Source organism: Brachycentrus maculatus, unplaced genomic scaffold (assembly GCF_059751285.1).
Source record: "Brachycentrus maculatus isolate JH-2025_06_01 unplaced genomic scaffold, ASM5975128v1 h1tg000070l, whole genome shotgun sequence".
Taxonomy (NCBI): Eukaryota; Metazoa; Arthropoda; class Insecta; order Trichoptera; family Brachycentridae; genus Brachycentrus; species Brachycentrus maculatus.
Genome location: NW_028280824.1, coordinates 133,085 through 159,916, shown reverse-complemented (window position 1 = coordinate 159,916; position 26,832 = coordinate 133,085). Strand labels below are relative to the sequence as shown.

The 26,832-nt window shown below is 39.8% G+C and overlaps 1 protein-coding gene across 2 annotated transcripts; it reads left to right on the top strand.

The window, feature by feature from the left end:
- The first annotated feature begins 1,465 nt into the window (after nt 1–1,465).
- On the top strand, nt 1,466–26,832 carry Cul1 (cullin 1). Of its 2 annotated transcripts, none has more exons than XM_088257064.1 (18): nt 1,466–1,656; nt 3,512–3,594; nt 3,964–4,222; nt 4,689–4,835; nt 7,076–7,222; nt 9,022–9,201; nt 11,566–11,700; nt 13,252–13,410; nt 14,836–14,965; nt 17,101–17,234; nt 18,919–19,098; nt 21,672–21,821; nt 22,447–22,565; nt 23,673–23,793; nt 24,281–24,381; nt 25,126–25,231; nt 25,777–25,890; nt 26,388–26,832. In XM_088257064.1, exons 1-18 carry the CDS (start codon nt 1,603–1,605, stop codon nt 26,466–26,468), a joined length of 2,400 nt encoding a protein of 799 aa, XP_088113190.1. In that variant the 5' UTR covers nt 1,466–1,602; the 3' UTR covers nt 26,469–26,832. The 2 variants fall into 2 exon arrangements, with proteins under 2 accessions (XP_088113190.1, XP_088113189.1); XM_088257063.1 differs by having other exon boundaries at nt 17,098–17,234.

The window sequence follows — 26,832 nt, the reverse complement described above, 5'->3', positions numbered from 1 at the left end:
GTGTCGCTTGTAAAGGCATCGCCAGAAATCTAGAGTTTTTATGCGATCTCAATCTCCGGTTTAGTTTGAGTCATTTCACGTATTGGACTATTTTTCATACCGCTCGCACTGTTTTGTTTACTGTTTGGTAATTTATTATTTGAATATATTAGCATTGTATAGGGAATGAAACCTCGGAGGGGAAGACTATTTTTTAGAGTTTACAATGCTTCTAAAATTGTGAAATACAGAATACTCAATTAAAAATTATGATTATAGTTTATTTTTGATGATCAAATGTCATATATGATTTCTTTGAAAATTTCAATCGAAAATATTATTTGGTTTAGAATTTGTGTCAATTTTAAGGAAGCGATATATTTTTACGCTAATCGCGAAAAACGTCCGCTATAGGCTAGAGTCTATTGTTCGAAGCCCCCGACTACAATGTGTTAAGTCAGAGTTTCTCGGTTCGAACCCACTCTACCACAATTGAAATAATTTGTGTTAATAATAAATAATAAAAATACAAATATTTCTCTTTAAAAAAAATAAAAAATATATTACCATTATTATTTTAATCAAACCAATGTATCAATGGCCATTCAGTGCGAGATTTGAGTTTCTTTTCACCAGAATATATGCATTTCATGTGATTACAGAAACTTGATTGGTTTTACTAACTTAAATATGATTTAAAATATATTCTGTAGGACCCAATATTGGAAAAAAAAATATTCATCATATCGCTCACTCCTTTCAAGAACGTCATAAATCAAAAAACCTTATTTTTAAGGTGAACGTTTTTAAAGTTTAAAAATATAGTACAATGTATTAAAAATAAATATCATGCCACTTATTGAACTTTTTACTGTGCAACAGATCTTTTAGGTTTAACCTGAAGGTTTTTTCTCCATTTGAAAAATATTTAGTATATTTAAAAAATAATTAAACAATGCCTTTTCTTCAAAATGCTAAAACAACACTTTCTGCCCTGTAGCGGGTAAATATTAAGTTAAAAATATGCCTCTTTTGCTGGGATATTGTACATTTTCTGGACATTCCGAAAACATGCACAACTGAAAATAGACAATTTTAGATAAAAGACGTTTGTTGAAAGGAGTGAGCGATATATTACATTATTGAACAAATATGTGGTCTTCGAAGGTCTGACGCTATGTAGGATAGCACCGGTAACCATTGGGGTGATCTGATTAACATTCTTTTTTTTTTATTTGCAGATTGTCACAGAACGAGCCGTGGACGTTACTTACGCAATCAAAACTGCTAAAAAATAAATAAAAATCAAATAAATAAATAATAATTAATTATATTAAGTTTTACACTTGCCGTCCTATTTGTTGTAAGGCATCAAATCTTTCAATCTTGTGATACTTTAAAATATAAATATATATATATTTAAAAATAATAATTAAATACACGCTGAAGCGACCTCGGTCGGGTCGTGATTTTCGTAGTTGTTTTGTTTTTGGTTTAGAAAATTTAGAATTTCCAAAAGTAAGGATTGAGATGAACTCGCTTTGTGTCCTGTGATCTGGTTGCTTTGGATACACGGTCGGAGACATTGAAACGGTTCTCAAGGGCAGCATTTGGCGCGCCATCATGGGCTCCAAGTCGGGACCCACCTCCGGGCCGAAACAGATCGACTTGGACGGGGTGAGTCACTTCCAATTCAGTTTATTTGATAATTAATATATACATTACAAACTAACTGTAACGGACCAGCTGAGCACACGGCCCTAAAATGGACCGTATTTATGGATTAAATATATGTAAACATGTCATAGGGAAATCGACCGAGCGCACCGACATCCTCTCGCAACGGCAATCAAATAAAGAATGCGCTAGGCGCGGCGTCTTATACGTGGTGCGTAAGACCGTATTTACGTTGTGAGCGGGGAAATCGGGCGAGCGCAACGAGAACCTCTCGCCATGACCACCGAATCCCGAATGCGCTAGGCGCGGCGCGCGCGGCGTCTTTATGTCGTATTTACGTCATTACGTGTTATTTACGTTGCGGGCGGCCGGCCTGGCGCAGGTTAGGGTAGGGGGAGAAGATTTCTGTCGCTCGGTCGATTTCGACGGACCGCGCTGGTTATGAGCAAATAAATATCTGTGCCATTGTATGAATAAATCATTCCACTCACACCGAGTTCTTCGTTTCACTTTGATCCTCACCGACCCTTCGCCACTACCTCGACTTCGGAATCTTCTGGGACTTGACCATCGCTACACCCACTGGACTACGAATCGACTACATGGACCTACAGCTCATAACTTTCGGGATTTACGACCCCGAGAGCGACGGAGCGGAGAAGTCACAGCCACACCTATACACAGTCTAGCGGTGTGTTGGACAGACGCTGTTTGTGCGACACACTAACATTTAAGGCGTATACATTAAAAACACAAATTAAAAATAAATAAAATGTAACTTTGTCTTGAAAGCACTATAAATACCGTAGAACGGGGCTTTGAACTTTGATGTGTTACTTAAGCCCAGTACAAAAAAATATTTAGATCTGTATTTTGTCTACAAAAGTGATCGTATCGACAGGATTCATTGTTTCCCTGACATATTGTCACGATACGATCATTATTGTAGACCAAATACAGATTTAAATTATCTTTTTTGTACTAGGCTCAAGTAACACATCACAGTTCAAGTAGCCCCGTTCTACAGTATGTATTTTATTGTAACTTAATTATGATGTCTACCAGTTAGCTTGGAAACCGGTAGACATTATAATTAAGTTATTATAAAATATTTAAAATGATTTCAAAACAAAGTTACATTTTCATTATAAAATGGAATATCGTGAAGTTAGTGATTCTTGAGATGTATTTTTTTCTCGTCTTCAGATACTTACCAGAGCTAACATTACAAAATTGTTAAATTTTAACTTCAACTATTGTCCGCCTCCATAGTGTAATGGTCAGCACGCTGGGCTGCCATTCTGGAGGTCCCGGGTTCGATTCCCAGGGGGCGGGTTAAATAAATATAAGTGATTTTTTCACTTTAATATTTATTCAATGTTTACCCTGGACTGGTACCTAAGGTGGAGGGCTGATCACCTTTCCTTCATGTGTTAACGATCAAGATAATACTTCGTTTATATGATGCAGTGCCCTATGCACCATTGGGGTGCGAATAAGGGTTGGAAGAAGGAAGGAATTGTCAATAAAAGCTACATTTAGGAATATTCACATTTTTCCCGTTTTTAAATCACATTTTCACATGGTGTACAAAATACTCCTTCTTTCCATGTTCGCTCCCTAGGTGGAGCATATGGCCAACACGAGTCGTCTCCAAGTCACTCTGTCACGCGCCATCTCCTTGGCTTCCTCCCAGGTCAGTCCGGCGTCTCGAAGTTCCGCTGAGTATAGTCGGTGAATGGTCGTCAATGGAATGCTCGGGGTTGGAAGAAGAGACATATCACGCGGAAGTTTTTTAGCACCGTAAGTGATAGGTTGAGTCTGCGTATTTAATTTGTGATATGTTTTTTTACAGATATGGGGCGATTTGAGAGAGGGGATAGAGCAAGTGTACAAGAGGCAGTCCATGTCCAAACCACGATATATTGAACTCTACACGTATCCTTTTGCAATATTCCATTTCATGCATTGCAACAATTCATGAATAGGAAAATTCATAAATAGAGTCGGACAATTCTTCTAGGGAAAAATTCTTAAGTATCATATTTTATAAATGAAACTAGCTAATTAACCATCACGCCGCTTTACTGCAGGGCTAGGCAGAGAGAATAGAAAGCCAGTCTAAATAATCGGCGGGTATGTATGAGGAGATGCATGAATGTGGAAGAGGCGAAGAATGTTTGCAAAGACATGAGACACGAGTGGTGTGGCGTTTCATTCTCTCTGCCTGCCCCTGCGGGAAGCGGCGTGATGGTTAGTTAATGTATACCATGAAACACTTTGCGATGGCCCTTGACTCTTGCGCAGCCACGTATACAACTACTGCACGTCGGTGCACCAGCAGGCGTCAGGCTCTCGGGGCGGGCAGCGCGCGCAGGCGGCGCCCGCGGGCGCGGCTGGCGCGCCGACGCCGGGCGCGGGCGCTCCGCCCCCGGGGCCCGGCGCCGCGCGGCCGGGGCGCGGCGGCGCGGGCGGCGCGGGCGCCGGGGGCGCGCAGCTCGTCGGCCTGGAGCTCTACAAGCGGCTGAGGGAGTTCCTGCGCGGGTACCTGGTGGCCCTGCTCAGCGTGAGTACATACTAGAGGATTTTCTCACGAAATTCCATTCTTTCCCCATGTATGAATTTAAATTCCATAATTTTAGTATTATAAGAGCTACTCACTCCATATTTTTTTATGTAATCTTGAAAATAATATTAAGCTTTAGACGCTCTGCGCCATACTCTGTGACTCTGAGTTGCGTAATACAATTTCCATACAGATATGAGCTGGTTTGTTGGATTGAATTCTACATTTATTTAGTCTTTGGTAATGTCCTAACAAGACGAAACGCGTATTAAGATATACATAAATAAATGTAGAATTCAATCCAACTGAAACCTTGAATTTGAGAAGTTTTATTTTGGATATATTACCCAACAATTCAATATGGAATTCTACTAACTGTCTGCAGTTAATAAATAAATACATAAATGAAAATCTCAGCATTGAAATGTCACGATGTCGCTAACTCCGTCGACTGATTTGGTTGCAGAATGGCGTGGAGCTGATGGGTGAGGACGTGCTGGCCTTCTACACCCGGCAGTGGGAAGAGTACCAGTTCTCCTCCAAGGCGCTCAACGGCGTCTGCTCCTACCTCAACAGGCACTGGGTCAAGCGGGAGTGCGAGGAGGGAAGGAAGGTGAAAAAAACCCACTTGTTTCTACTGATATATCACAACACAGATGAATATGAAGAATATAGACAGCATTTTGAGTCTGTCCAAATACGATTTGTTACGATAGGATAGAATAATGTAACGTAGCGATAAGTATTTTCTATCATTGTTAAATATTGTAGAATAAATTGTGAATCAAGTAAGTCATTATTTACAACATTTTGAGTGTGTCCAAATACTTGTTCATAAAATCTGGATTGTCTCCAATTACAGGAGCAATTTTCTGGCGTTTCTCATGTGTGTGATTATAATCCAGGATTCGGACCTCACATACTAATATAAGAGTTTCTGCTCAATAAAAAGCTTCTTTTCATCTCACCAATAGATGTTTCCAGTGAAGTTCTAGTGATTCAAGAAGAATGTTTCAAAATTGGTTCATATATATATAGAACTTCCAAGAATTTGAGTAGAATTTTCACTCATGAATTACGTGAAATTATAGTAACTTTAAACATAAAGAGTAAATCCACTCACAAGTAGGCATAGGCTATGAAACTTATAAAGTTGAAGCCTGAGTAGGGACATGATAAACGGTGTTGCATAAGCCGTAGCTAGATTTCAGAGTCACTTGGACAATAGGTAATTTAAAAAAAAAATCAAGTAGTATGGTTGTCAATAATGGGTAGAATTGGTGAATGTTACACGTGTGTAAAGTGATCGCTCAAACCAGTCTATGATGGTCGTCAGCCCCATAAATGCCCAGACTTTCATATTCTTCTTCATCTTTGATGAGGTGTCAAAAAATAATATGAAGAATATGGAAGTTTGGGTATTTAATGGGTTCACAACCTGTGAATTACAAATAAAAATAAGAATAATGTTCTCTCACTGATTGTTCCAATGCTTGTAAGCCGGGTAAAAATTAAATATGTGTTCAGGACATCTATTGGTGAGATGAAGATATATTTCTGAGCGGAAACTCTTTTATTAGTATGTGAGGTCTGAATCCTGGATTATAATCACACACATCGCTCACTCCTTTGAAGAACGTCATAAATAAAAATCGTCAATTTTGAGTTGTGCATGTTTTCGTAATGCCCAGAAAATGTACTATATCCCAGCAAAAGAGGCATATTTTTAACTCAATATTTACCCGCTACAGGGCAGAAAGTGTTATTTTTGCATTTTGAAGAAAAGGTATTGTTTAATTATTTTTTTAAATATACTAAATATTTTTTAAATGGAAAAAAAAATATTCAGGTTTTACCTAAAAAGATCTGTTGCACAGTAAAAAGTTGAATGAGTGGCTTAATATTTATTTTTAATACATTGTATTTTATGTTTGAACTTTAAAAACGTTCTCCTAAAAAATCAAGTTTTTTGATTTATGACATTCTTGAAAGGAGTGAGCGACATGAGAAACGCCAGAAAATATCATTTTCATTTTTATTATTTAAGCTTGTAATTTGACCAGATAATTTATTTACAACATTTTGAGTGTGTCCAAATACTTGTTTGCAAAATCTGGATTATCTCCAATTATGGAAGTTATTTTCATATTATTTTTGACATCTCATCAAAGATGAAGAAGAATATACAATTCCACTCAAGTGAGTTAAATAAAAGAATAAAACGGTTCAACGAGGCTTTTAATGTAAACACGACTAGTTTTGAGAACTACAGATGTTCTCATCTTCTTCTTCTTCTTCATGTATCTTGTCGGGTCCCCCAGACGTAATATTAAACTATCAAAAGATAACATTTTTAGTGTGTCCAAATACTTGTTCGCAACAGGAGCTGTTTTCATATTACATAATATGAAAATAACTCTTGTAATTGGAAATAATCCAGATTTTGTGAACAAGTATTTGGACACACTCAAAATGACGTCTATCTATGTTGGAATGTCAAAAAACAAATTGGCAACTTATGAATCGTCCGCTTTCGTTGTGTAATGGTCAGCACGCTCGGCTACCGTACTGGAGGTCCCAGGTTCGATTCCCAGGGGGGAGGTCAAATAAATACAAGTGATTTTTACACTCTAATATTTATTCAATACATATTACCCTGGACTGGTATCTGAAGCGGAGGGCTGATCACCTTTCCTTCGTGTGTTAACGATCAAGATAACACAGTGTTTATATAATGCAGTGCCCTATGCACCATTGGGGTGCGGATAAGGGTTTTATTTTATTATTAATATTTATTTGATATTAAGGGTTTAATAATATGAATATTGGTGTGACGCTGTATGTCGGTTGCAGGGAATCTACGAGATATACCAGCTGGCCCTCGTCACCTGGCGGGACAACCTCTTCAAGTGCCTCAACAAGCAGGTCACCAACGCCGTGCTCAAGCTGATAGAGAGGGAGAGGAACGGCGAGACCATAAACACGCGCCTCGTGTCAGGGGTAACATTCCAACTCTTTATCGCATAATGCGTTCACTGCATATGGAAGAATGTCATACTTACATAAATTAACTTGAATTTGCTAACTAACTTACCATCGTGCCGCTTCGCTGCAGGGGTAGGCAGAGAGAATAGAACGCCACACCAATCTGCCTGGCAAACAATCTTTACCTCTTCCAAATTCATACATATAAATATAGCAATGTAAAAAAAATGAGAGATGAACTAAAATGGTTATCTGTAAGAAGAAGACTTAAATTTAATATGTTGATATTTATACATAAATTTTTTCACGATAAATTACCAAAATATTTTAAGGATAAAGTTGTCTTAAACAAAAATTGTCACGAATATGCTACTAGACAAAAGGATAAAATAAGACTACCATTATTGAAAAGAGCTGAGTCGCAAAATTGCTTGATGTATAAGGGTTTAAAAATGTATGATGAGATGCCTGAATGTATGAAGAATGGAAAGTGTCTGAAAGAATTTAAAAATAAATGTCTAAGTTACTGTAAGGAAATGTAAATATATAAAGATGATGTAAATGTATATAATAGTTTATATTAGTTTTAATATAAGCTAACTTAAGAAATAAATAAAAAAAATAAAAATATACGCCGATTATTCTGACTCCTGACCTGACTACTATTTTAAATGTATTTTAAATGCTTTATCGTGCCAACTTTTCCTCAGTATCAAAATTTTTTTTTTTTTGGGGTCAAGGGATCTCTCGTCCCTTATGTCACTGCGACCATATTAGGTCTATTGTGTCCTCCCTTTGTATTACAGCTCACTGCCAAGACCTACATGAGTCATGTAACTCACAATCTGTCTTGGTGGTAGGAGCTTCACCTTCTCGGAGTCCAGTAGAGGTCCTCCAAGGATGTGACTTCGTTTGTGAGCGAGTGCATCACAATTGTAAAGAATGTGGATTGACGTTTCGTCATCCTCCATACAAAATCTGCACACTGGGGTGTCTGTACTTCACAGGATCAGTATCTAACATACCTACTTCACTATCTCAACATACATTTCTTAATTTTCTTAACACGTTGTCGGCGGGACACGGTATTTGCTGTTTTTCGCGGACTGTCGGTCAACTGCGGGACACGGCAAATGCCGTTTTTGTCGACTGTCGGTTATCGGCGGGAAACGGCAATATACGGGTTTATTATCAGCGTGAAATAAAACGCGTTGCAGGGTAATCTGCTACCTGGGTGCTAGGCGATAGTCTGTTGACGTTATTTGAGATGTCTTGTCCAGATTGGCTAGTGCGTCGCTTGTAAAGGCATCCCCAGAAATCTAGAGTTTTTATGCGATCTCAATCTCAAGTTTAGTTTGAGCCATTTCACATATCGGACTATTTTTCATACCGCTCGCACTGTTTTGTTTACTGTTTGGTATGTTATTATTTGAATATATTAGCACTGTATAGGGAATGATACCTCGGAGGGGAAGACTATTTTTATAGTTTACAATGCTTTTAAAATTGTGAAATACGGAATACTTAATTAAAAATTATGATTATAATTTATTTTTGATGATCAAATGTCATATATGAATTCTTTGAAAATTTCAATCGAAAATATTATTTGGTTTAGAAATTGTGTCAATTTTAAGAAAGTGATATATTTTTGCGCTAATCGCGAAAAACACCCGCTATAGGCTAGAGTTTATTGTTCCAAGCGCCCGACCACAATGTGTTAATTCCAACATCCAATCGGCAGATTTATCCGAGAGATCTCATTTCGAATGTATTCGGTAATATGATATAATAAATAACATAACTCGTTGCAGGTGATAAACTGCTACGTGGAGCTGGGGCTGAACGAGGAGGATCCCAGCGTCAGGGGGCAGAACCTGGCGGTCTACAAGGACTCCTTCGAGGCCGTCTTCCTGGAGGACACGGAGCGCTTCTACACGCGCGAGAGCACCGAGTTCCTGAGGCAGAACCCGGTCACGGAGTACATGAAAAAGGTGACTTAATCTTTTTGTTTGTGGGTCGCAATATCGCTCGCTCCTTTCGAGAACGTCATAAATCAAAAATCTAAAAAATATTAAATATTTTTCAAATGGAGAAAAAACCTTCAGGTTTTACCTAAAAAGATCTGTTGCTCAGAAAAAAGTTTAATAAGTGGCTTGATATTTATTTTTAATACATTGTATTATAGTTTTAAAACTGTAAAAACGTTCTCCTGAAAAATCAAGTTTTTTGATTTATGACGTTCTTGAAAGGAGTGAGCGATATGTGTGTTGATAGGTTTGCCTCTTTCACGGTCAGTCTCCGCTCGTCTCTTCAACTCGGTGTACCCGCTGTGACGCATGTCGGAGATAATTTGGTCCATGTAGGTTGAGCGGGGTCATCCTCTGTAGTTTGTGCCTTCGCATATGCCCTCCGCAATCGTAAGAAGCAGGCCTGGCTGTCTTATATTATGGCTTATCTATTACCAGCTGTATACCAGTCGATTGATCACAATTTAAGTTTTAAATCGGTCGTAATATTCAGCATCCTCCAAGGTCAGTCCGGCGTTCAGAAGTCCCGCTGAATATAGTCGGTGAATGGTCATCAGCGGTCGTCCAGTGCCACGGATTCCTCGGGGTTGGATGAAGAGACACGAGGGGTCAATGCTCTCAGGTGGCATTCTAAAGACATGTCTCAACCATTTCAATTCAATTCAATTCAATTTATTCAATTATAATTAATGTATACATTACAAACTGACATTTAAAGCGTTTTTCAGCCTTGCACGCTTTCCTCAATTCAAACTTACAAATACTTATTCAAAATTTAAAGCGTAAACATAAACAAATATTCCAAAGTAAGCAAGAAGAGTTATGATGTAGAAGAATCCCACTTCGGAATACTTCTTCAGACACATGGAACAGATCAGTATCCAGCGTGATATTGTTCAGCACAGTGGTAGTTCTTCCTACAGGCATAACCATCGGTCCTGTGTCCTGTGTATAGGAATGGGAGACAATCTATGCCGACGCTGTCTTAGCTAACTGTCGGGAACATACAGACCGATGCTCCGGATAATTTTAGGATTATCCATCATACCGCGCAGCAATTGATTAAAATGCGTAATTGAATACACATTCCTTCTAGTGTCTAAACTATTGTACTGAAGAAATTCCGTTGAGTAGAACCGTGTCAATCTTCTCCTCTTCAGGAGTATGAGGGGCTGTTGGATTCATCTCTTCACATCCTCATTCCTGACCAAATCATACCACTTTACACCCAGTATTCGCCTCAGGCACCTATTTTCAAAACTGTCCAGTTAAATATTCAATTCAATTCAATTCAATTTATTCAATAATTAATATATACATTACAAACAAACATTTAAGGCGTATACATTAAAAAAACAAATTAAAAATTACACAAGAAGACTCTTGTTAAATGTGTAGAAGAATCTCGCTTCGGAAAACTCCTTCGGACACATGGAACAGATCAATATCCAATGTGATATTGTTCAACATAGCGGTAGCTCTTCCTACAGGCATAACCATCGGCAGGTTGGTCCTGTGTATAGGAATGTGAAACAATCTATGCCGACGCTGTCTTAGGTAACTATCGGGAACATACAGACCAATGCTCTGGATAATTTCAGGATTATCGATCATACCGCGCAACAATCGATAAAAATGCGTAATCAAATACGCATTCCTTCTAGTCTCTAAACTATTGTAGCCAAGCATACCCTGGAGAAACTGGGTCGGGTAGAGCCAAGGATAATAGCCGTACTCTCTCATGTAGAGATACCTCAAAAACTTATTTTGTACTTTCTCTACCATAAGAGAGTACTTAAGCTCGTGTGGCCCCCAGATCATCGAGCCACTCTCGAGTCTACTTCGCACCAAGGAGTTATAAAGAGTTCTCAGCACGCGGGTATTTTCGAAAACCCTGGCAGTACGCAGAACAAATATGTACTATGCACCTCTAGGGCGCTTGTCCACTACCCGGAATTCCGTGTAATTTTACCGTCCGGCACGTCAGTTAGCGTTTTAAAATGACGATTGGCTTGAATTACCTTGTGCTTTTGTCCATCTTTCTTCGGATCGGAGCTCTTGATCGGTGCGTGATCACGTTGCGCGTAAATTCCAAAACGCTGAACTGTCGTAGTCGTCTTCATTTTTCAAAACTGGACTGCCGAACGGTTAAATCCCGTGTAGTGGACAAACTCATCATTCATCGTTCACTTTGTGTAATACCACTTTACCAAAGTGAACAGTGAATGATAGGGAGAATGTTATATGACCATACCGCAAAGTTAAAAATGCTTTTGATATACAAAATATGTGTACCTTGGACTAATGGTGTACCGCATTTGGTTCCAGGCTGAGCAGCGACTCTTGGAGGAGCAGCGCCGGGTGCAGGTGTACCTGCACGCCACCACGCTGGATCGCCTCGCCAAGACTTGCGAGAGGGTGCTGATTGAGAAGCACCTCGAGATATTCCACGCAGAGTTCCAGGTAAAATCATCATTAAAACTCGCCAGTCAAAGGGTCACTCTTTTCATATCGGTAGCGTAAAGGGGTATATCTGTCTCAGACCAAATTTTACAGGAGAGCGAATAAAATGTTGTGAAATTAAATAACTCTTTTTTATGTTTTATGCATTTTTATATGTGTCCGCCTCCGTAGTGTAATGGTCAGCACGCTCCGCTACCGTTCTTGAGGTCCCGGGTTCGATTCCCAGGGGGGGGTCAAATAAATATGAACTATTGAACTATCGAAGCGCCCTTGAGGTATTTATTTTACAAAAATGGCGCTATATAAGTTATCCAAATTTATTATTATTATTACTAATACACTACAGAGGCGGACAAGCACGCTCAGCTACCGTTCTTGAGGTCCCGGGTTCGATTCCCAAGTGGGGTAAAATAAATACAAGTGATTTTTTCACTCTAATATTTATTCAATATTACCCTGGACCTGGTACCTGAAGCGGAAGGCTGATCAACTTTCCTTCATGAGTTAACGATCAAGATAACACTGCGTTTATATGACGCACCGCCCTATGCACCATGGGGTGCGGATAAGGGTTAAATTGGATAATTTGTATAGCGCCATTTTTGTAAAATACTACCTCAAGGGCGCTTATAAATACATGGATAATAATAATAATAATAGGATGATGATGATATTGATAATAATTGCATTAATGATATTAATTGATGGTGATAATTGCAACTACAGCTCCTCTTGCCAGATTATGGAATACACTATTTTAGACATTTTATAAATTTGACAGATATACCCCTTTGCCATTACACTACCGATATATCTTTTGACCCGTTAAGTACCAGGAGTTATTAGTAAGACTGTTCCTGGTAGGTCGGAACATTTTAACACATCGCTCGCTCCTTTCAACAGCGTCATATATCAAAAAACTTGATTTTTCAGTAGATCGTTTTTAAAGTTTAAAATTATAATGAAATATATTAAAAATAAACATCAAGCCACTTATTGTTCTTTTTACTGTGCAACAGATCTTTTTAATGTTTTTTCTCTGTAAAAAGCTTAATGTTTTTTCTCCGTTTGAAAAATATTTAGTATATTTAAAAAATAATTCAACAATACCTTTTCTTCAAAATGCAAAAACAACACTATCTGCCCTGTAGCGGGTAAATATTAAGTTAAAAATATGCTATAAAAATAGGAATAAATTAAACCCTGAAGAGGACAACAGGTTGTTGCCGAAAGTAGTTGGTTAATGAAAATGTGAGTGGATCAGAACACAAAGTATTTTTATTTCTCGAAATAATATATCAATATGATCCACAAAGTTAATGCTTTCAATATTCAAAACATAAAAATATGCTGCTTTTGCTGGGATATAGTTAATTTCAAGGCATTCCGAAAACATGCACAATTGAAAATTGACAATTTTTGATTTATGACGTTGTTGAAAGGAGTGAGCGACATTTTGTATGGGAGTTTTCTTTTTTACGCCTGTGGACCGCTGGTGATGGGATTTGATAATTATATACATAAAGAAGGATGTCTGGCTTTGTCTCGCAGAACCTGCTGGACATGGACAAGAACGTGGACCTGGGGCGCATGTACAGCCTGGTGGCGCGCATTGCGGACGGGCTGTGCGAGCTGCGCCACCTGCTGGAGGCGCACATCGCCGCGCAGGGCCTGCAGGCCATCGACAAGTGCGGCGAGAGCGCCAACAGCGTGAGTCTCCAAACTACAAACTTCTTTGAGTTTTTTCCTGGAGTTTTTTTATATGGGTTTTTAAATCAGCTTAGGTAGGCTCTTTGTACAGAGGCCTCTTTGAGGGTTTTTGGAGCACCTTTGAAGCATTTTTAGAGAGGTATTTTTAAAGCTCTTTTCGAGAGGTCTTTGATAAGTCTTTGAGCTCTTTTTGAATGGAAGGTTTTTGAAGCACATATTGAAACATTTTTAGAGAGGTCTTTGAACTCTTTTTGAAGGGTTTTTAGAGTGCCCTTTGAAGTATTTTTAATTAGGTCTTTGATGCTTATTTAAAGATGTCTTTGAAGGGTTTTTGGAGCACTTTTGAAGCACCTAGAGAGGTCTTTGATGAGCATTGAAAGCTCTCTTTGAAGGGTTTTTGAAGCACCTTTGAAGCACTTTTAGAGAGGTCCTATATAAGCATTTAAAGCTTTCTTTGAAGGGTTTTTGGAGCACCTTTTATAGTAGAATTAGAGAGATCTTTGAGTTTTTAGACCTCTTTTGGAGTGCCTTCTCTCTTTTTAAAGAGAGTTTAATAGTTGTAACGGACCAGCTGAGCACACGGCCCTAAAATGGACCGTATTTATGGATTAAATATATGTAAACATGTCATAGGGAAATCGACCGAGCACACCGACAACCTCTCGCATCAGTAATCGAATAAAGAATGCGCTAGGCGCGGCGCGCGCGGCGTCTTATACGTACTACGCATGACCTTATCGGGGAAATCGGGCGAGCGTACCGAGAGCCTCTCGCAACGGCAATCAAATAAACAATGCACTAGGCGCGGCGCGCGCGGCGTCTTATACGTGGTGCGTATGACCATATTTACGTTGTGCGCGGCGTTTTTACGTCGTATTTACGTATTTACGTGATATTTACGTTGCGGGCGGCCAGCCTGGCACAGGTTAGGGTGGGGGGAGAAGATTTCTGTCGCTCGGTCGATTTCGACGGACCGCGCTGGTTATGAGCAAATAAATATCTGTGCCATTGTATGAATAAATCATTCCACTCACACCGAGTTCTTCGTTTCACTTTGATCCTCACCGACCCTTCGCCACTACCTCGACTTCGGAATCTTCTGGGACTTGACCATCGCTACACCCACTGGACTACGAATCGACTACACGGACCTACAGCTCATAACTTTCGGGATTTACGACCCCGAGAGCGACGGAGCGGAGAAGTCACTGCCACACCTATACACAGTCTAGCGGTGTGTTGGACAGACGCTGTTTGTGCGACACAATAGTAAAGAGAGTAAATCAGCATATTAGGGCTCTATTTGAAGTATTTAATAGGTCTTTGAGAGTCTTTACGAAACTCTTTGAAGCCTTTAAAAGGAAGTTTACATCGCCGTATATCTGCAGTAGTCCTTGTTTTAACGTTAACTATACCCGTTTGCAGGATCCCAAGGTGTACGTGTCCACAATCCTGGAAGTCCACAAGAAGTACAATGCGCTGGTGCTCGTCGCCTTCAACAACGACTCGGGCTTCGTGGCGTCCCTCGACAAGGCGTGCGGAAAGTTCATCAACAGTAAGTGTCTAGCAGGCTCGGTGTGTAAAAAGTCAGCGCCTTCTGTATCCGACGCGAGCCGTTCCCTAAATTTGGCAATGTCGTATCGGTCGCAATCGGTAAACTTGAGTTTCACGTCACTTTCAGGAGGCGTTGAGATGCTTTGCTTTCATTATTTTGAAAACATTATAAAATCAGGGAAATTTGAATTGTTTATTTGAAGTGTTATTTGAAGCGCTAGAGGTCCCGGGTTCGATTCCCAGAGGGGGTGAAAATAAATATTAGTGATTTTACACTCTAATATTTATTAAATTACTACCCTGGACTGGTCCCTGAAGCGCAGGAGTGATCGCCTTGTCTTCATATAATTAACGATCAAGATAACACTACATCAATACGATGCAGTGCCCTATTGGCCCATTGGGTCAGAAGAAGAATTACATACTTTTAACATTATTATATTACATTAACATTTTAAGTGTGTCCAAATACATACTTGTTATTTTTTGACATCTCATCAAAGATGAAGAAGAATATGGAAGTCTGGGTATTTACGGGGCTTACGACCGTCATAGGCTGGTTTAAGTGATCACTTTACACACGTGTAACATTCACCAATTCTACCCATTATTGACAACCACACTACTCAAATTCTTGGAAGTTCTATATATATGAACCAATTTAGAAACCTTGTTCATGAATCACTAAAACTTCACTAGAGACATCTATTGGTGAAGACCCAGACTTCCATATTCTTCTTCATCTTTGATGAGATGTCAAAAAATAATATGAAAATAACTCCTGTAATTGGAGATAATCCAGATTTTGTGAACAAGTATTTGGGCACACTCAAAATGCTGTACATACTTGTTCACAAATCTGGATTATCTCCAATTATAGGAGTTATTTTTTGTAAATGCCCAGACTCCCATATCAAAAAAATAATATGAAGTATTACATTTAAAAAAAAAAAATAGTTCAGCAAGTCCATGCGAAAATTTAGTGAAGTGATGCAAAAAGTCACATTTTATTATCATATATTTCATGCAAACAAAATCTCAATTTAGTGAACAAATTTCAAATTGTGTTTTTGAGTACTGTATCTGGTACTCCTGTACTTTTGTGGTGTTAAATGTGCACATACGTGTTCCATATTTCATATTATTAGAATTAGTACTTAACGTAGGAAGATACAAGCACAAATATGAGCTTTTACATGCTGATTTTGTATGGCCGGCCTGGCCAGCATGGCATTGGAGAATGGAGTCCTGTACTTTCTATAGTACTGTATCTGGTAGAGTTCCGTACGTGCTATAGTACTGTATCTGGTAGAGTCCCATAACTGCTATAGTACTGTACCTGCTATAGTCCCATATCTGGTAGAGTCCCGTACCTGCGATAGTACTGTACGTGCTATAGTACTGTATCTTGTAGAGTCCTGTACCTGCTATAGTACTGTATCTGTCTACCAGAGTACTCTAGTACTGTACGTGCTATAGTACTGTATCTGGTAGAGTACTGTACGTGCTATAGTACTGTATCAGGTGGAGTCCTGTACCTGCTATAGTGCTGTATCTGGTAGAGTCCCATAACTGCTATAGTACTGTATCTGGTAGAGTCCTGTACGTGCTATAGTACTGTATCAGGTAGAGTCCTGTACCTGCTATAGTGCTGTATCTGGTAGAGTCCCATAACTGCTATAGTACTGTATCTGGTAGAGTCCCGTACCTGCTATAGTACTGAATCTGATAGAGTCCCATAACTGCTATAGTAATGTATCTGGTAGAGTCCTGTACCTGCTAGAGTACTGTATCAGGTAGAGTCCTGTACCTGCTATAGTACTGTATCATGTAGAGTCCTGTACGTGCTATAATACTGTACCTGCTATAGCATTGTATCAGGTAGAGTACTGTACCTGCTAGAGTACTGTATCTGGTAGAGTTCCATACCTGCTATCGTATTGTATCACATAGTCCTGTACGTGCTATAATACTGTATCATGTAGAGTCCCGTACCTGCTATAGTACTCAATCAGGTAGAGTACTGTAATGGGTAAAGTACTAGCCACGTATCTGGCAGAGTCGCCTCGGAGGCTCAGTGTTGTCTCAGTGCTGTCAGCCCGCCTGTAAAAGTGCCCTCTGTGCCCCCCTCCGAAGGTAACAGCGTCACCCGCTCGGTGAGCTCGTCCTCCAAGTCGCCGGAGCTGCTGGCCAAGTACTGCGACCTGCTGCTCAAGAAGTCCAGCAAGAACCCCGAGGAGGCGGAGCTCGAGGACACGCTCAACCAAGTGGTGAGTCCCAACTTCTCCCGCCTCTATTCAGGTACTGTCTCCGTGTCCAAGGACACTCGTATTTTGCGGCAACACCATGTACAGTAGAAGCCGTATTATGGGTTCTCTAGCAAATCTTTGTGAAGAGCGATGAATCACTTTTTTTTAATTGAAAAAGTACATTGTTAATTAATGTTTTACTTAGTAAAGACCACTTTTTCTTAAAATCTACTGTGACACGTGTTTCGATGCATTCCGTGTCACAGTAGATTTTAAGAAAAAGTGGTATGGCCGGGTCAGGAGTCGTAATAATCGTCGGGTATGTATGAGGAGATGCATGAATGTAGAAGAGGCAAAGAATGTTTGCAAAGACAGAGTGGTGTGGCGTTCGATTCTCTCTGCCTACACCTGCGGGGAAGCGGCGTGATGGTTAGTTAGTTTAGTTAGTTAACATTAATTAAAAATGAATAGATTTTTACCACAAAGTGACTGCCGAATCAATTAATGAAGAAAAAAAAATATTTGTGTTTTTATTATTTACACAAATATTTCAATTTCATACTGTTTCTGTGAGCTTAAGCGACTCATTATTAGAAATAGGTATCAAATTGTGGTAGGGTGTTCACTCAATTTCATTTTATTTAACCCTTTCCTCTCTGACCATGTTTTCTCATAACTGATCAGCTACTCTGATTTTAAAAAATGCGACGTTTATCTAAAATTAAAATAAATATTTTGGTTCCCTAATTTTGGGACACTCTGTCTGGCAATTCGTATGACCATGTTAACCTTTTAACCGCGTTAACTTTGTTCCTAAGAGACGCCCGTGTGCGGCGGTATTGCGCCGTTTTTTAAATGATTACTTTTATCATGTATTTAGTTAAGAAACTATTTATTTTCCTTAACAAAAACGTTCAATGGGATTCATTGTGCCTTTTTGGTACTCTATAATACACGTGTGTCACAGTATTCTTGAAATATATCGTAATATAAACAAATAAGATCGTAACATAAATAAATCAAAGCGCGCATCGTGTGTCACTCTTACCCACTGGCGATGCGTAGCGTCGAGAGTGAGACAGATATAGGGTGTGATTATGGCGCGGACTAATTACCGACTGCAAGAAAAATCAGGGATCTATTTTTTTATTTATCCTTGTGATGTTACAAATTATTAGTCAGATATTTCAACAGATGTCATAAGGCCAAGGATTGACGTAGTATTTTATCCAAAGTTACACACCATGAAAAAATCCCTCTAAGTTGAACTGAGGTTCGAAACTTGGAGCAATGTTAAAACACAAACGCTTATGTCAGCCGCGTATGGGGCATGTTTTGTTAAAACACATACGCTTATGCGAGCCGCGTGGATCCGGTTAATTAAGATTAACTGTATTTATCTGAAATATTTGTTGGTAGAATATACTTGGGTGATAGAGAAATCAGTGATTAAAGTTATACCTGCGCCGGGCCAGACATTGTGGCCCACGGAGCTGCCTACTAGAATCATACGGGCCAGAATGTCTGGCCTACAGAGTGGTAAGAGTTAAACTTCATGTACAGAAAATAAATAAGTAAATTGGCGGGCTTATTGCTAAAAAGCAATTTCGCCTCTTTTATACTCTCAATATCAAAATTTAAGGCTCCATCTTGTGGGGTCTTGGCTTAATTACTGTCGGCTGATGTTCATGGGTTGTGTCCGCAGATGGTGGTGTTCAAGTACATCGAGGACAAGGACGTGTTCCAGAAGTTCTACTCCAAGATGCTGGCCAAGCGGCTGGTGCAGCACATGTCGGCCAGCGACGACGCGGAGGCCTCCATGATCTCCAAGCTCAAGCAGGCCTGCGGCTTCGAGTACACCAGCAAGCTGCAGCGCATGTTCCAGGTGAGCCCCGCTCCCAAACACCAGTGGCCGTCGGTGACTTGTTGTAGAAGGGATGCTGGACATGAAATGTTTATACTCGTCCTTACTACGTACTAGATATCAAATATGCACATCTAGACGCCATCTCCATAAATCCAAAACTCTATAATTACAGACATAAAATATCATCAATTCATTTTTATTTATTTAAATTATTAAGTAAATCTCAGGTTAATAATATTCAATAACAGTTTAATTTCAGTCTTCAAGCTCAAAAGTAAACTGTCAAGGCAACGCGCGCACTAAGAACAATCCAATAGAGTATGCGATTCTGTTCATTATACACATTAGTATGAAAGACGTTTTTTGTACGTCAAATGCTGTCATTAATATCGTATACAACATTTTGAGTGTGTCCAAATACTTGTTCACAAAATCTGGATTATCTCCAATTACAGGAGTTATTTTCATATTATTTTTTGACATCTCATCAAAGGTGAAGAAGAATATGGAAGTCTGGGCATTTACGGGGCTTACGACCGTCATAGGCTGGTTTAAAAAAAAAATTAAAAAAATAATAATATGAAAATAACTCCTGTAATTGGAGATAATCCAGATTTTGTGAACAAGTATTTGGACACACTCAAAATGTTGTAAATAAATTATCTGTTCAAATTATAAGCTTAATAATAAAAATGAAAATGGTATTTTCTGGCGTTTCTCATGTGTGTGATTATAATCCAGGATTCGGATCTCACATACTAATATAAGAGTTTCTGCTTAATAAAAAGCTTCTTTACATCTCACCAATAGATGTCTCTAGTGAAGTTCTAGTGATTCATGAAAAAGGTTTCTAAATTGGTTCATATATATAGAACTTCCAAGAATTTGAGTAGTGTGGTTGTCAATAATGGGTAGAATTGGTGAATGTTACACGTGTGTAAAGTGATCACTTAAACCAGCCTATGACGGTCGTAAGCCCCGTAAATGCCCAGACTTCCATATTCTTCTTCATCTTTGATGAGATGTCAAAAAATAATATCGTATACAGTTGATATGGATGTTGGCTGGCGGGTCTTAGCGGGAAAGAACTCAGGTTCTGACATTGCGCACGCGGTTTACAAATCGCATCCAGTATTGCTTGTTTGCGTGCTGTTTACGCGTTTCACAGTATTTGAGAATGTATATGTACTTAGACTCGCCCGCGATCTTTGTATCGTGTCGCTCGTTGCGCGTACGCTGAGACGGGACGATATACGCACGTTCTTTTATAATAATAAAATTTGTATGATTTTGTACAGTGTTGTTTTCGTAAAAAAAATAACATAATATGGTCGCTGTACAAATATCAAAATATTTAAATTGCAGTATTGCTGTTTAAGGGCAGAAGTTTAAATCTTTTTACTCTAAAATGCAAGGGATGCGGAGCATCCACAGCATATATGGACGGACCTCGCTTGCCAAACACCCCCTATGTATCATCACATAGGGGGTGTTTGGGGCTGAAAATATACCTTTCCTGTACTGATCATCCAAAAAATGATATGTGATTTGAAGCGGGCTACCAAAGGACACTATTGTTTGTTCATATTTGTATAGAAATTGTAGTACGCAGCTAGTAACTCGACGCCAGCTGAGTCGCAGATTCCACGTACTTTCCGATGCGCCGCCAAGCGCCGACTGATGGCGGCCATCCGATAAGCGAGAATAAAAATAAATACATACCGCAAGGACATTAGTTGCGGTGGAGTTTGTTGGAGAAACATAATTTGACGCAGGCGATGTTAGTTTGCATAGAAAGAATGTTGACAGAAAAGCATCGATAATGTTTTTGTATTATAGTGACATCTATCTGCTACACGGCAAAGCAATATGAGAAATTAGACATTTAAGGTGACCAAAATGCACAAATATAAGCACACTGCCGCAACATAAGGTTTGAAATGCACAAATATGTGCACGCCGTAAACAATGTGTTAAATGTTCATGTATTATTTTTTCTGTCTCCATAGTGTAGTGGTTATCGCATTTGACTACCAACACAGTACGAAACAGTGTACGTCAATAAATTTTATATTATTATTTCGTAATTTAATGGTCAGCACGCTCGGCTACCATTCTGGAGGTCCCGGGTTCGATTCCCAGGGGGGGTCAAATAAATATGAGTGATCTTTTCACTATAATATTTATTCAATATTACCCTGGACTGGTACCTGAAGCGGAGGGCTGATCACCTTTCCTTCATGTGTAAACGATCAAGATAACACTGCGTTTATATGAAGCAGTGCCCTATGCACCATTGGGGTGGGGATAAGGGTTTTTATTATTATTATTTCATATTTTGAATATAGTTTTAGCATTCGCTTTTTTATCAAAAACCAACTAGTGTCAGCAACAACCTGTTGCCCTCTTCAGTAATAAAACAAACCAGTAATAACAAATAAAAAAGGGCCGAAAGTTGCGGAAACTAGTTGGTTTTTGATAAAAAAAGTGAGTGGATCAAAAAAACAAAGTCATTTTATTTCTCCAAATAAATTTAACGTTTTGAAGACCATTTTCTTAGACTGCCAACTAATGCTGCCATTTCTCCCCAGGATATCGGAGTGTCCAAGGACCTGAACGAGCAGTTCAGGAAGCACCTGGCCAAGTCCAAGGAGCCGTTGGACATCGACTTCAGCATCCAGGTGCTCTCCTCCGGCTCTTGGCCCTTCCAGCAGTCCTTCTCCTTCCAGCTGCCCTCCGAGGTAACTACCCCAAATCCGGGACCTTCGTATATTATCAGACGAATTATATAATTAGAACGATGGACGATAGATGCTCGAATGGTGATATGAGGAAAGATGCTAGGCTGATATTGTTATTATTATATATAAATCTATTTGTAGGTCCGCCTCCGTGGTGTAATGGTCAGCACGTTTGACTACCGTACTGGAGGTCCCGGGTTAGATTCCCAGGAGGGGTGATAATATATATTAGGGATTTTACACTCCAATATTTATTTGATATTACCTTGGTCTGGTACGTGAAGCGGAGGACTGATCACCTTTCCTTCATATGTTAACGATCAAGATAATATATGATGCAGTGCCCTATGCACCATTGGGGTGCGGATAAGGGTAAGAGATTTGTATGATGGATAAAAAAGGATGTGTATGTGTGGAAGTGAAGCGTGGAGTTGGCAAAAGAGGAATGAAAGTTGACTGAATGCGGTCTGAATGCGTTCTCTCAGTGCGGCAAAATTATGTTGTTTGAAAAGTGAAATAAGGAAAGAATGCCAGCCTGAAAAACGCTTTAAACTTAAGTTTGTAATGTACATAGTATGAAAATGTCATTCACTTGTAGAAAGGTACATTGCGTTTCTTCTTCCAGCTCACGAGGTCCGTGCATCGCTTCACAACTTTCTACTCGGGGCAGCATTCTGGCAGAAAGCTCAACTGGCTGTACAACATGAGCAAAGGGGAGCTGGTCACAAATTGCTTCAAAAACAGGTACCCGATGACAATCACTATTCCTCTTCATCCCGGCTCCGTCCCGACTTATCGTCTTTGCAGACTGTTGGGTATCTCATGCTCCGAATCCCATGGACAACTAGACGCACCAATGAGTCCATTCGCCAGGAACTACGCTTGGACGGCTTGACTCTGGCCGATGTCTGTACCCGACGGATTCTCCAGTTCTTTGGACACGTTGCGCGCGGCAACGAGGATAGCCTGGAACGACTAGTTGTGATCGATAGCCTGGAGGGAAAGAGAGGGAGAGGAAGATCCCCCACATGGAGGACCGATCAAATTTAGGGAGGAGCAGGCACCTCGGCGGTTGGAGCGCTACGTGCAGCGCAGTCAGGGGATAACTGGAGAAGACTCATTGCTTCTGCAAGGGTCACAACCCTCAGCAATGAGGAATAAGACAGAGAAGAAGAAAAAGGATGCTTAAATTACAAGGTAGACGACTCCCGGGTAGACCACCAAAGAGATGGGTCGATAGCTGGGAATCCACATAGCAGGAGGCTTGGCTTATCCCTCTTAAAAACAGGCCATAAGGCCTACACCAAGCAGAATAGGATGAAGATTGTATTTGTATTCTCATATGTTGGGAGAATGTCGAAAAATATAATATTAGTCCTTAAATAAATGTCCCTTACGTGAGTGGTGTACGGTAGACGTAATATATTTCTTAAATAATTCTTAACAATCAATAATAATAATAATAATAAAACCCTTATCCGCACCCCAATGGTGCATAGGGCACTGCGTCATAAAAACGCAGCGTTATCTTGATCGTTTACACATGAAGGAAAGGTGATCAGCCCTCCGCTTCAAGTACCAGTCCAGGGTAATATTGAATAAATATTACAGTGAAAAAATCACTCATATTTATTCTTACCCTCCCTGGGAATCGAACCCGGGTCCTCCAGAACGGTAGCCGAGCGTGCTGACCATTACACTACGGAGGCGGACAACAATCACAATCAAGATAAAACTAAATACATGCGATGCACTATAAGGGTTAGATTAGGTTAGGTTAGAATTGAATAGCATGTTTGAAAATGTGCAGTATTGTAGTTGCGTCATAATTTCGGTGCGTTTCCATTGCAGATACACGCTGCAAGCGAGCACCTTCCAGATGGCCGTCCTGCTGAGGTTCAATGACAACACCTCGTGGACGTTGCAACAGCTGCACCAGCACACCGGAATTAAGCACGATTTTCTCATGCAGGTGAGTGACTGCGCTCAAACAAAACTAGTTTAATGTACTTTGTTTTAATTTTATGTCTAATTGTTTGTTCAGTGGTGTATTTGTGCGGGAGTTGGTGTAATTGTTTCTTAAGTGGTGTGTACTTGTGCGGAAGTTGGTGTAATTGTTAGTTGAGTGGTGTGTATTTGTGCGGAAGTTTTGTAACTGTTTGTTTAGTGGTGTGTATTTGTGCGGAAGTTGGTGTAATTGTTTGTTTAGTGGTGTATTTGTGCGGGAGTTGGTGTAATTGTTTGTTTAGTGGTGTATTTGTGCGGGAGTTGGTGTAATTGTTTGTTTAGTGGTGTATTTGTGCGGGAGTTGGTGTAATTGTTTGTTTAGTGGTGTATTTGTGCGGGAGTTGGTGTAATTGTTTGTTTAGTGGTGTATTTGTGCGGGAGTTGGTGTAATTGTTTGTTTAGTGGTGTGTATTTGTGCGGAAGTCGGTGTAATTGTTTGTTTCACATTCCAGGTATTGCAAATTCTGCTCAAGGCCAAGCTGCTGGTATGCCAAGACGACGAGAACGAGCTCTCCGAAGCTTCTGTTATAGAATTATTTGTAGGTTACAAAAAGTGAGTATGCAATTATTATTTCAAACTTCCCCGCTTGATGCCTTCCCGACCTAATGCACCGTCACTCATTCTCCGGGGAATCATTTCATCACGTAGTTTCTGTGCGTAGCACTAGGGTCTTTCAAATCCTTCCCTTTGGAGTATGTGGAACTTTTAGATACTCCAGCTGAGGAAAGTTAACATTGTTTGCGGGAAACGCTTTTACAAACTGTTGGTTGAGCTTATTTTGCTTACTTTTGGTAGAGCGCGAGAGATGCCAAGAAACATTGTACAGATGGGAATTGGGTTTGTGGTTACTCGCGATTAGTATACAACCCTAAGTAGTATACTATTTAGCGTCTCTCGCGCTCTACCAAAAGTAAGCAAACAGAACGCTTGTAAGCGTCTCCCGCTCTTTATCAACAGTATGTAAAAGACTATTTTAAGCGTATCCCGCAAACAATATGTTAATATTACAAGCAATTTTTCTAGGAATAGGACTGGGGTCTTCCGAATTTTTAGATACTTAAGAGTGAGTAGGTCCGCGTCCGTAGTGTAATAACTGGTACCTGAAGCGGAGGGCTGATCTCCCTTCCTTCATGTGTTAACGATCAAGATAACACAGTGTTTATACAATGCAGTGCCCTATGCTCCGTCGGGTGCGGATAAGGGTTTGAAGAAGAATAAGAGTGAGGATGGTCAAATTATTCGACCATTCCTCATTCTGTAGTACATTCCTTTCTGATATCCTCGTTTTGTTTTCAGTAAAAAACTGCGGGTGAATATAAACATTCCACTGAAGACCGAGCTCAAGGTGGAGCAGGAGGCGACGCACAAACACATTGAGGAGGACAGGAAAATGCTCATTCAGGTACCGGCCACTGGCTGCTCACACGTCTACGCCGGCGGCTCTCAAAGCGTGCTCTGCTGAAATATTTGAAAAGTTGCTCCCTTAACGAGTGACATTTCGCATAACGAGTTACAGAGAAGGAGCGGGTCCCTTTTTCACGACATCAACTTGTGAGCTGGGACTTCTGCGCCAGTCAATTTTTTTTCGCATAACGAGTGTTCGCTTTAACGAATTATGCTCGTTATGAGCGGTTCCACTGTATATATTTATATATATATATACATATAGATATTGTAAATATTGTAGAAAGGTGACACATAGTGTCCTTAATTTATCGAACAAAAGAAAGACGTATCGATAAAGGATTTCTTAGAAAAAGGGTTTAGTAAAGTCAAGGGGTGCGGTAGCAGGTAAACTCGTAATTTTTTTGTCTAGCGGTGTATATATATATATATATATATATATATATATATATATATATATATATATATATATATATGTTCTTTATTTTTATTTTTCATAAAAAAAATTGGGTCTGATTGAGTCATCGTGTTGTGTGTTTGCAGGCCGCCATAGTCCGCATCATGAAGACCAGGAAGGTCCTGAAGCACCAGCAGCTAGTGGCCGAGGTGCTCAACCAGCTCTCCTCCAGGTTCAAGCCCCGGGTACAGGTTATCAAGGTAACTGTCTGCCTGTGCTGGACCCACTCACTGCCCACTGCCCACTTCCCTATCCTTACTATTCTACCTGCAGACAAGCCTCTAAAAGTAGAGGCTTTACGGGTAATTCCTTTAAAAAAACTTTTTTTAAAACTAGTCCGAGTTCTGCTGCTTGGTGTAGGCCTTGTGGCCCGTTTTTAAGAGGGATTAGCTCCTGCGTTGTCAATTCCCAGCTGTCGATCCATCTCTTTGGTGGTCTGCCTAAGGGGTGGCCGTGCAGTGCAATGTGGGGGGAGTCTAGATGGTTTCATTCTCCTCACTCACGCATACAATTGTCTCCTTCGTTGCCTTCCCCACTTAATGACATCTTCCATCTTGCATATTTCCCCTACCCTGGCGTTCCGTATTCTGTCCCGTAGACTCTTGCTAGATATGCTTCTTACAGTCTTTATTTCCGACACTCTAAGTGCATTTTTTGGCTTGGCATTTTATTAATGTGTTGACTTATTTATTTTCAGAAATGCATAGATATTCTCATAGAAAAAGAATACTTGGAAAGAACAGAGGGACAGAAGGACACATACAGCTACTTGGCGTGATTGATTTATAAGAACTACGGATTAAACTAGCGTTAATTGTCACCGTCATCTCCCCATTGGCAGTCCCCCGGTACGGGAGCGCTTCGACTCTAAACAATACACACATCTACTTAAGAAAATTTGTGAAAAATAAAAAAAAATACTGACAAGGCGTATTCGAGTGAATAATCCCAAAATACCGAGGGACCTTTGCAATACTCCTTTACCCCTTTTTTTAACAGACTGCTTACTTTCCCAGTACCCCGAAAAACACACTGAAACCTTAAAAAAAACCCATGTTGATAGTATACATGTAAAAAATGGCCAAAAGAACCTGGGCAGTACTTAAATTTAAGGCATATACATTAAAAACATAAATTAAAAA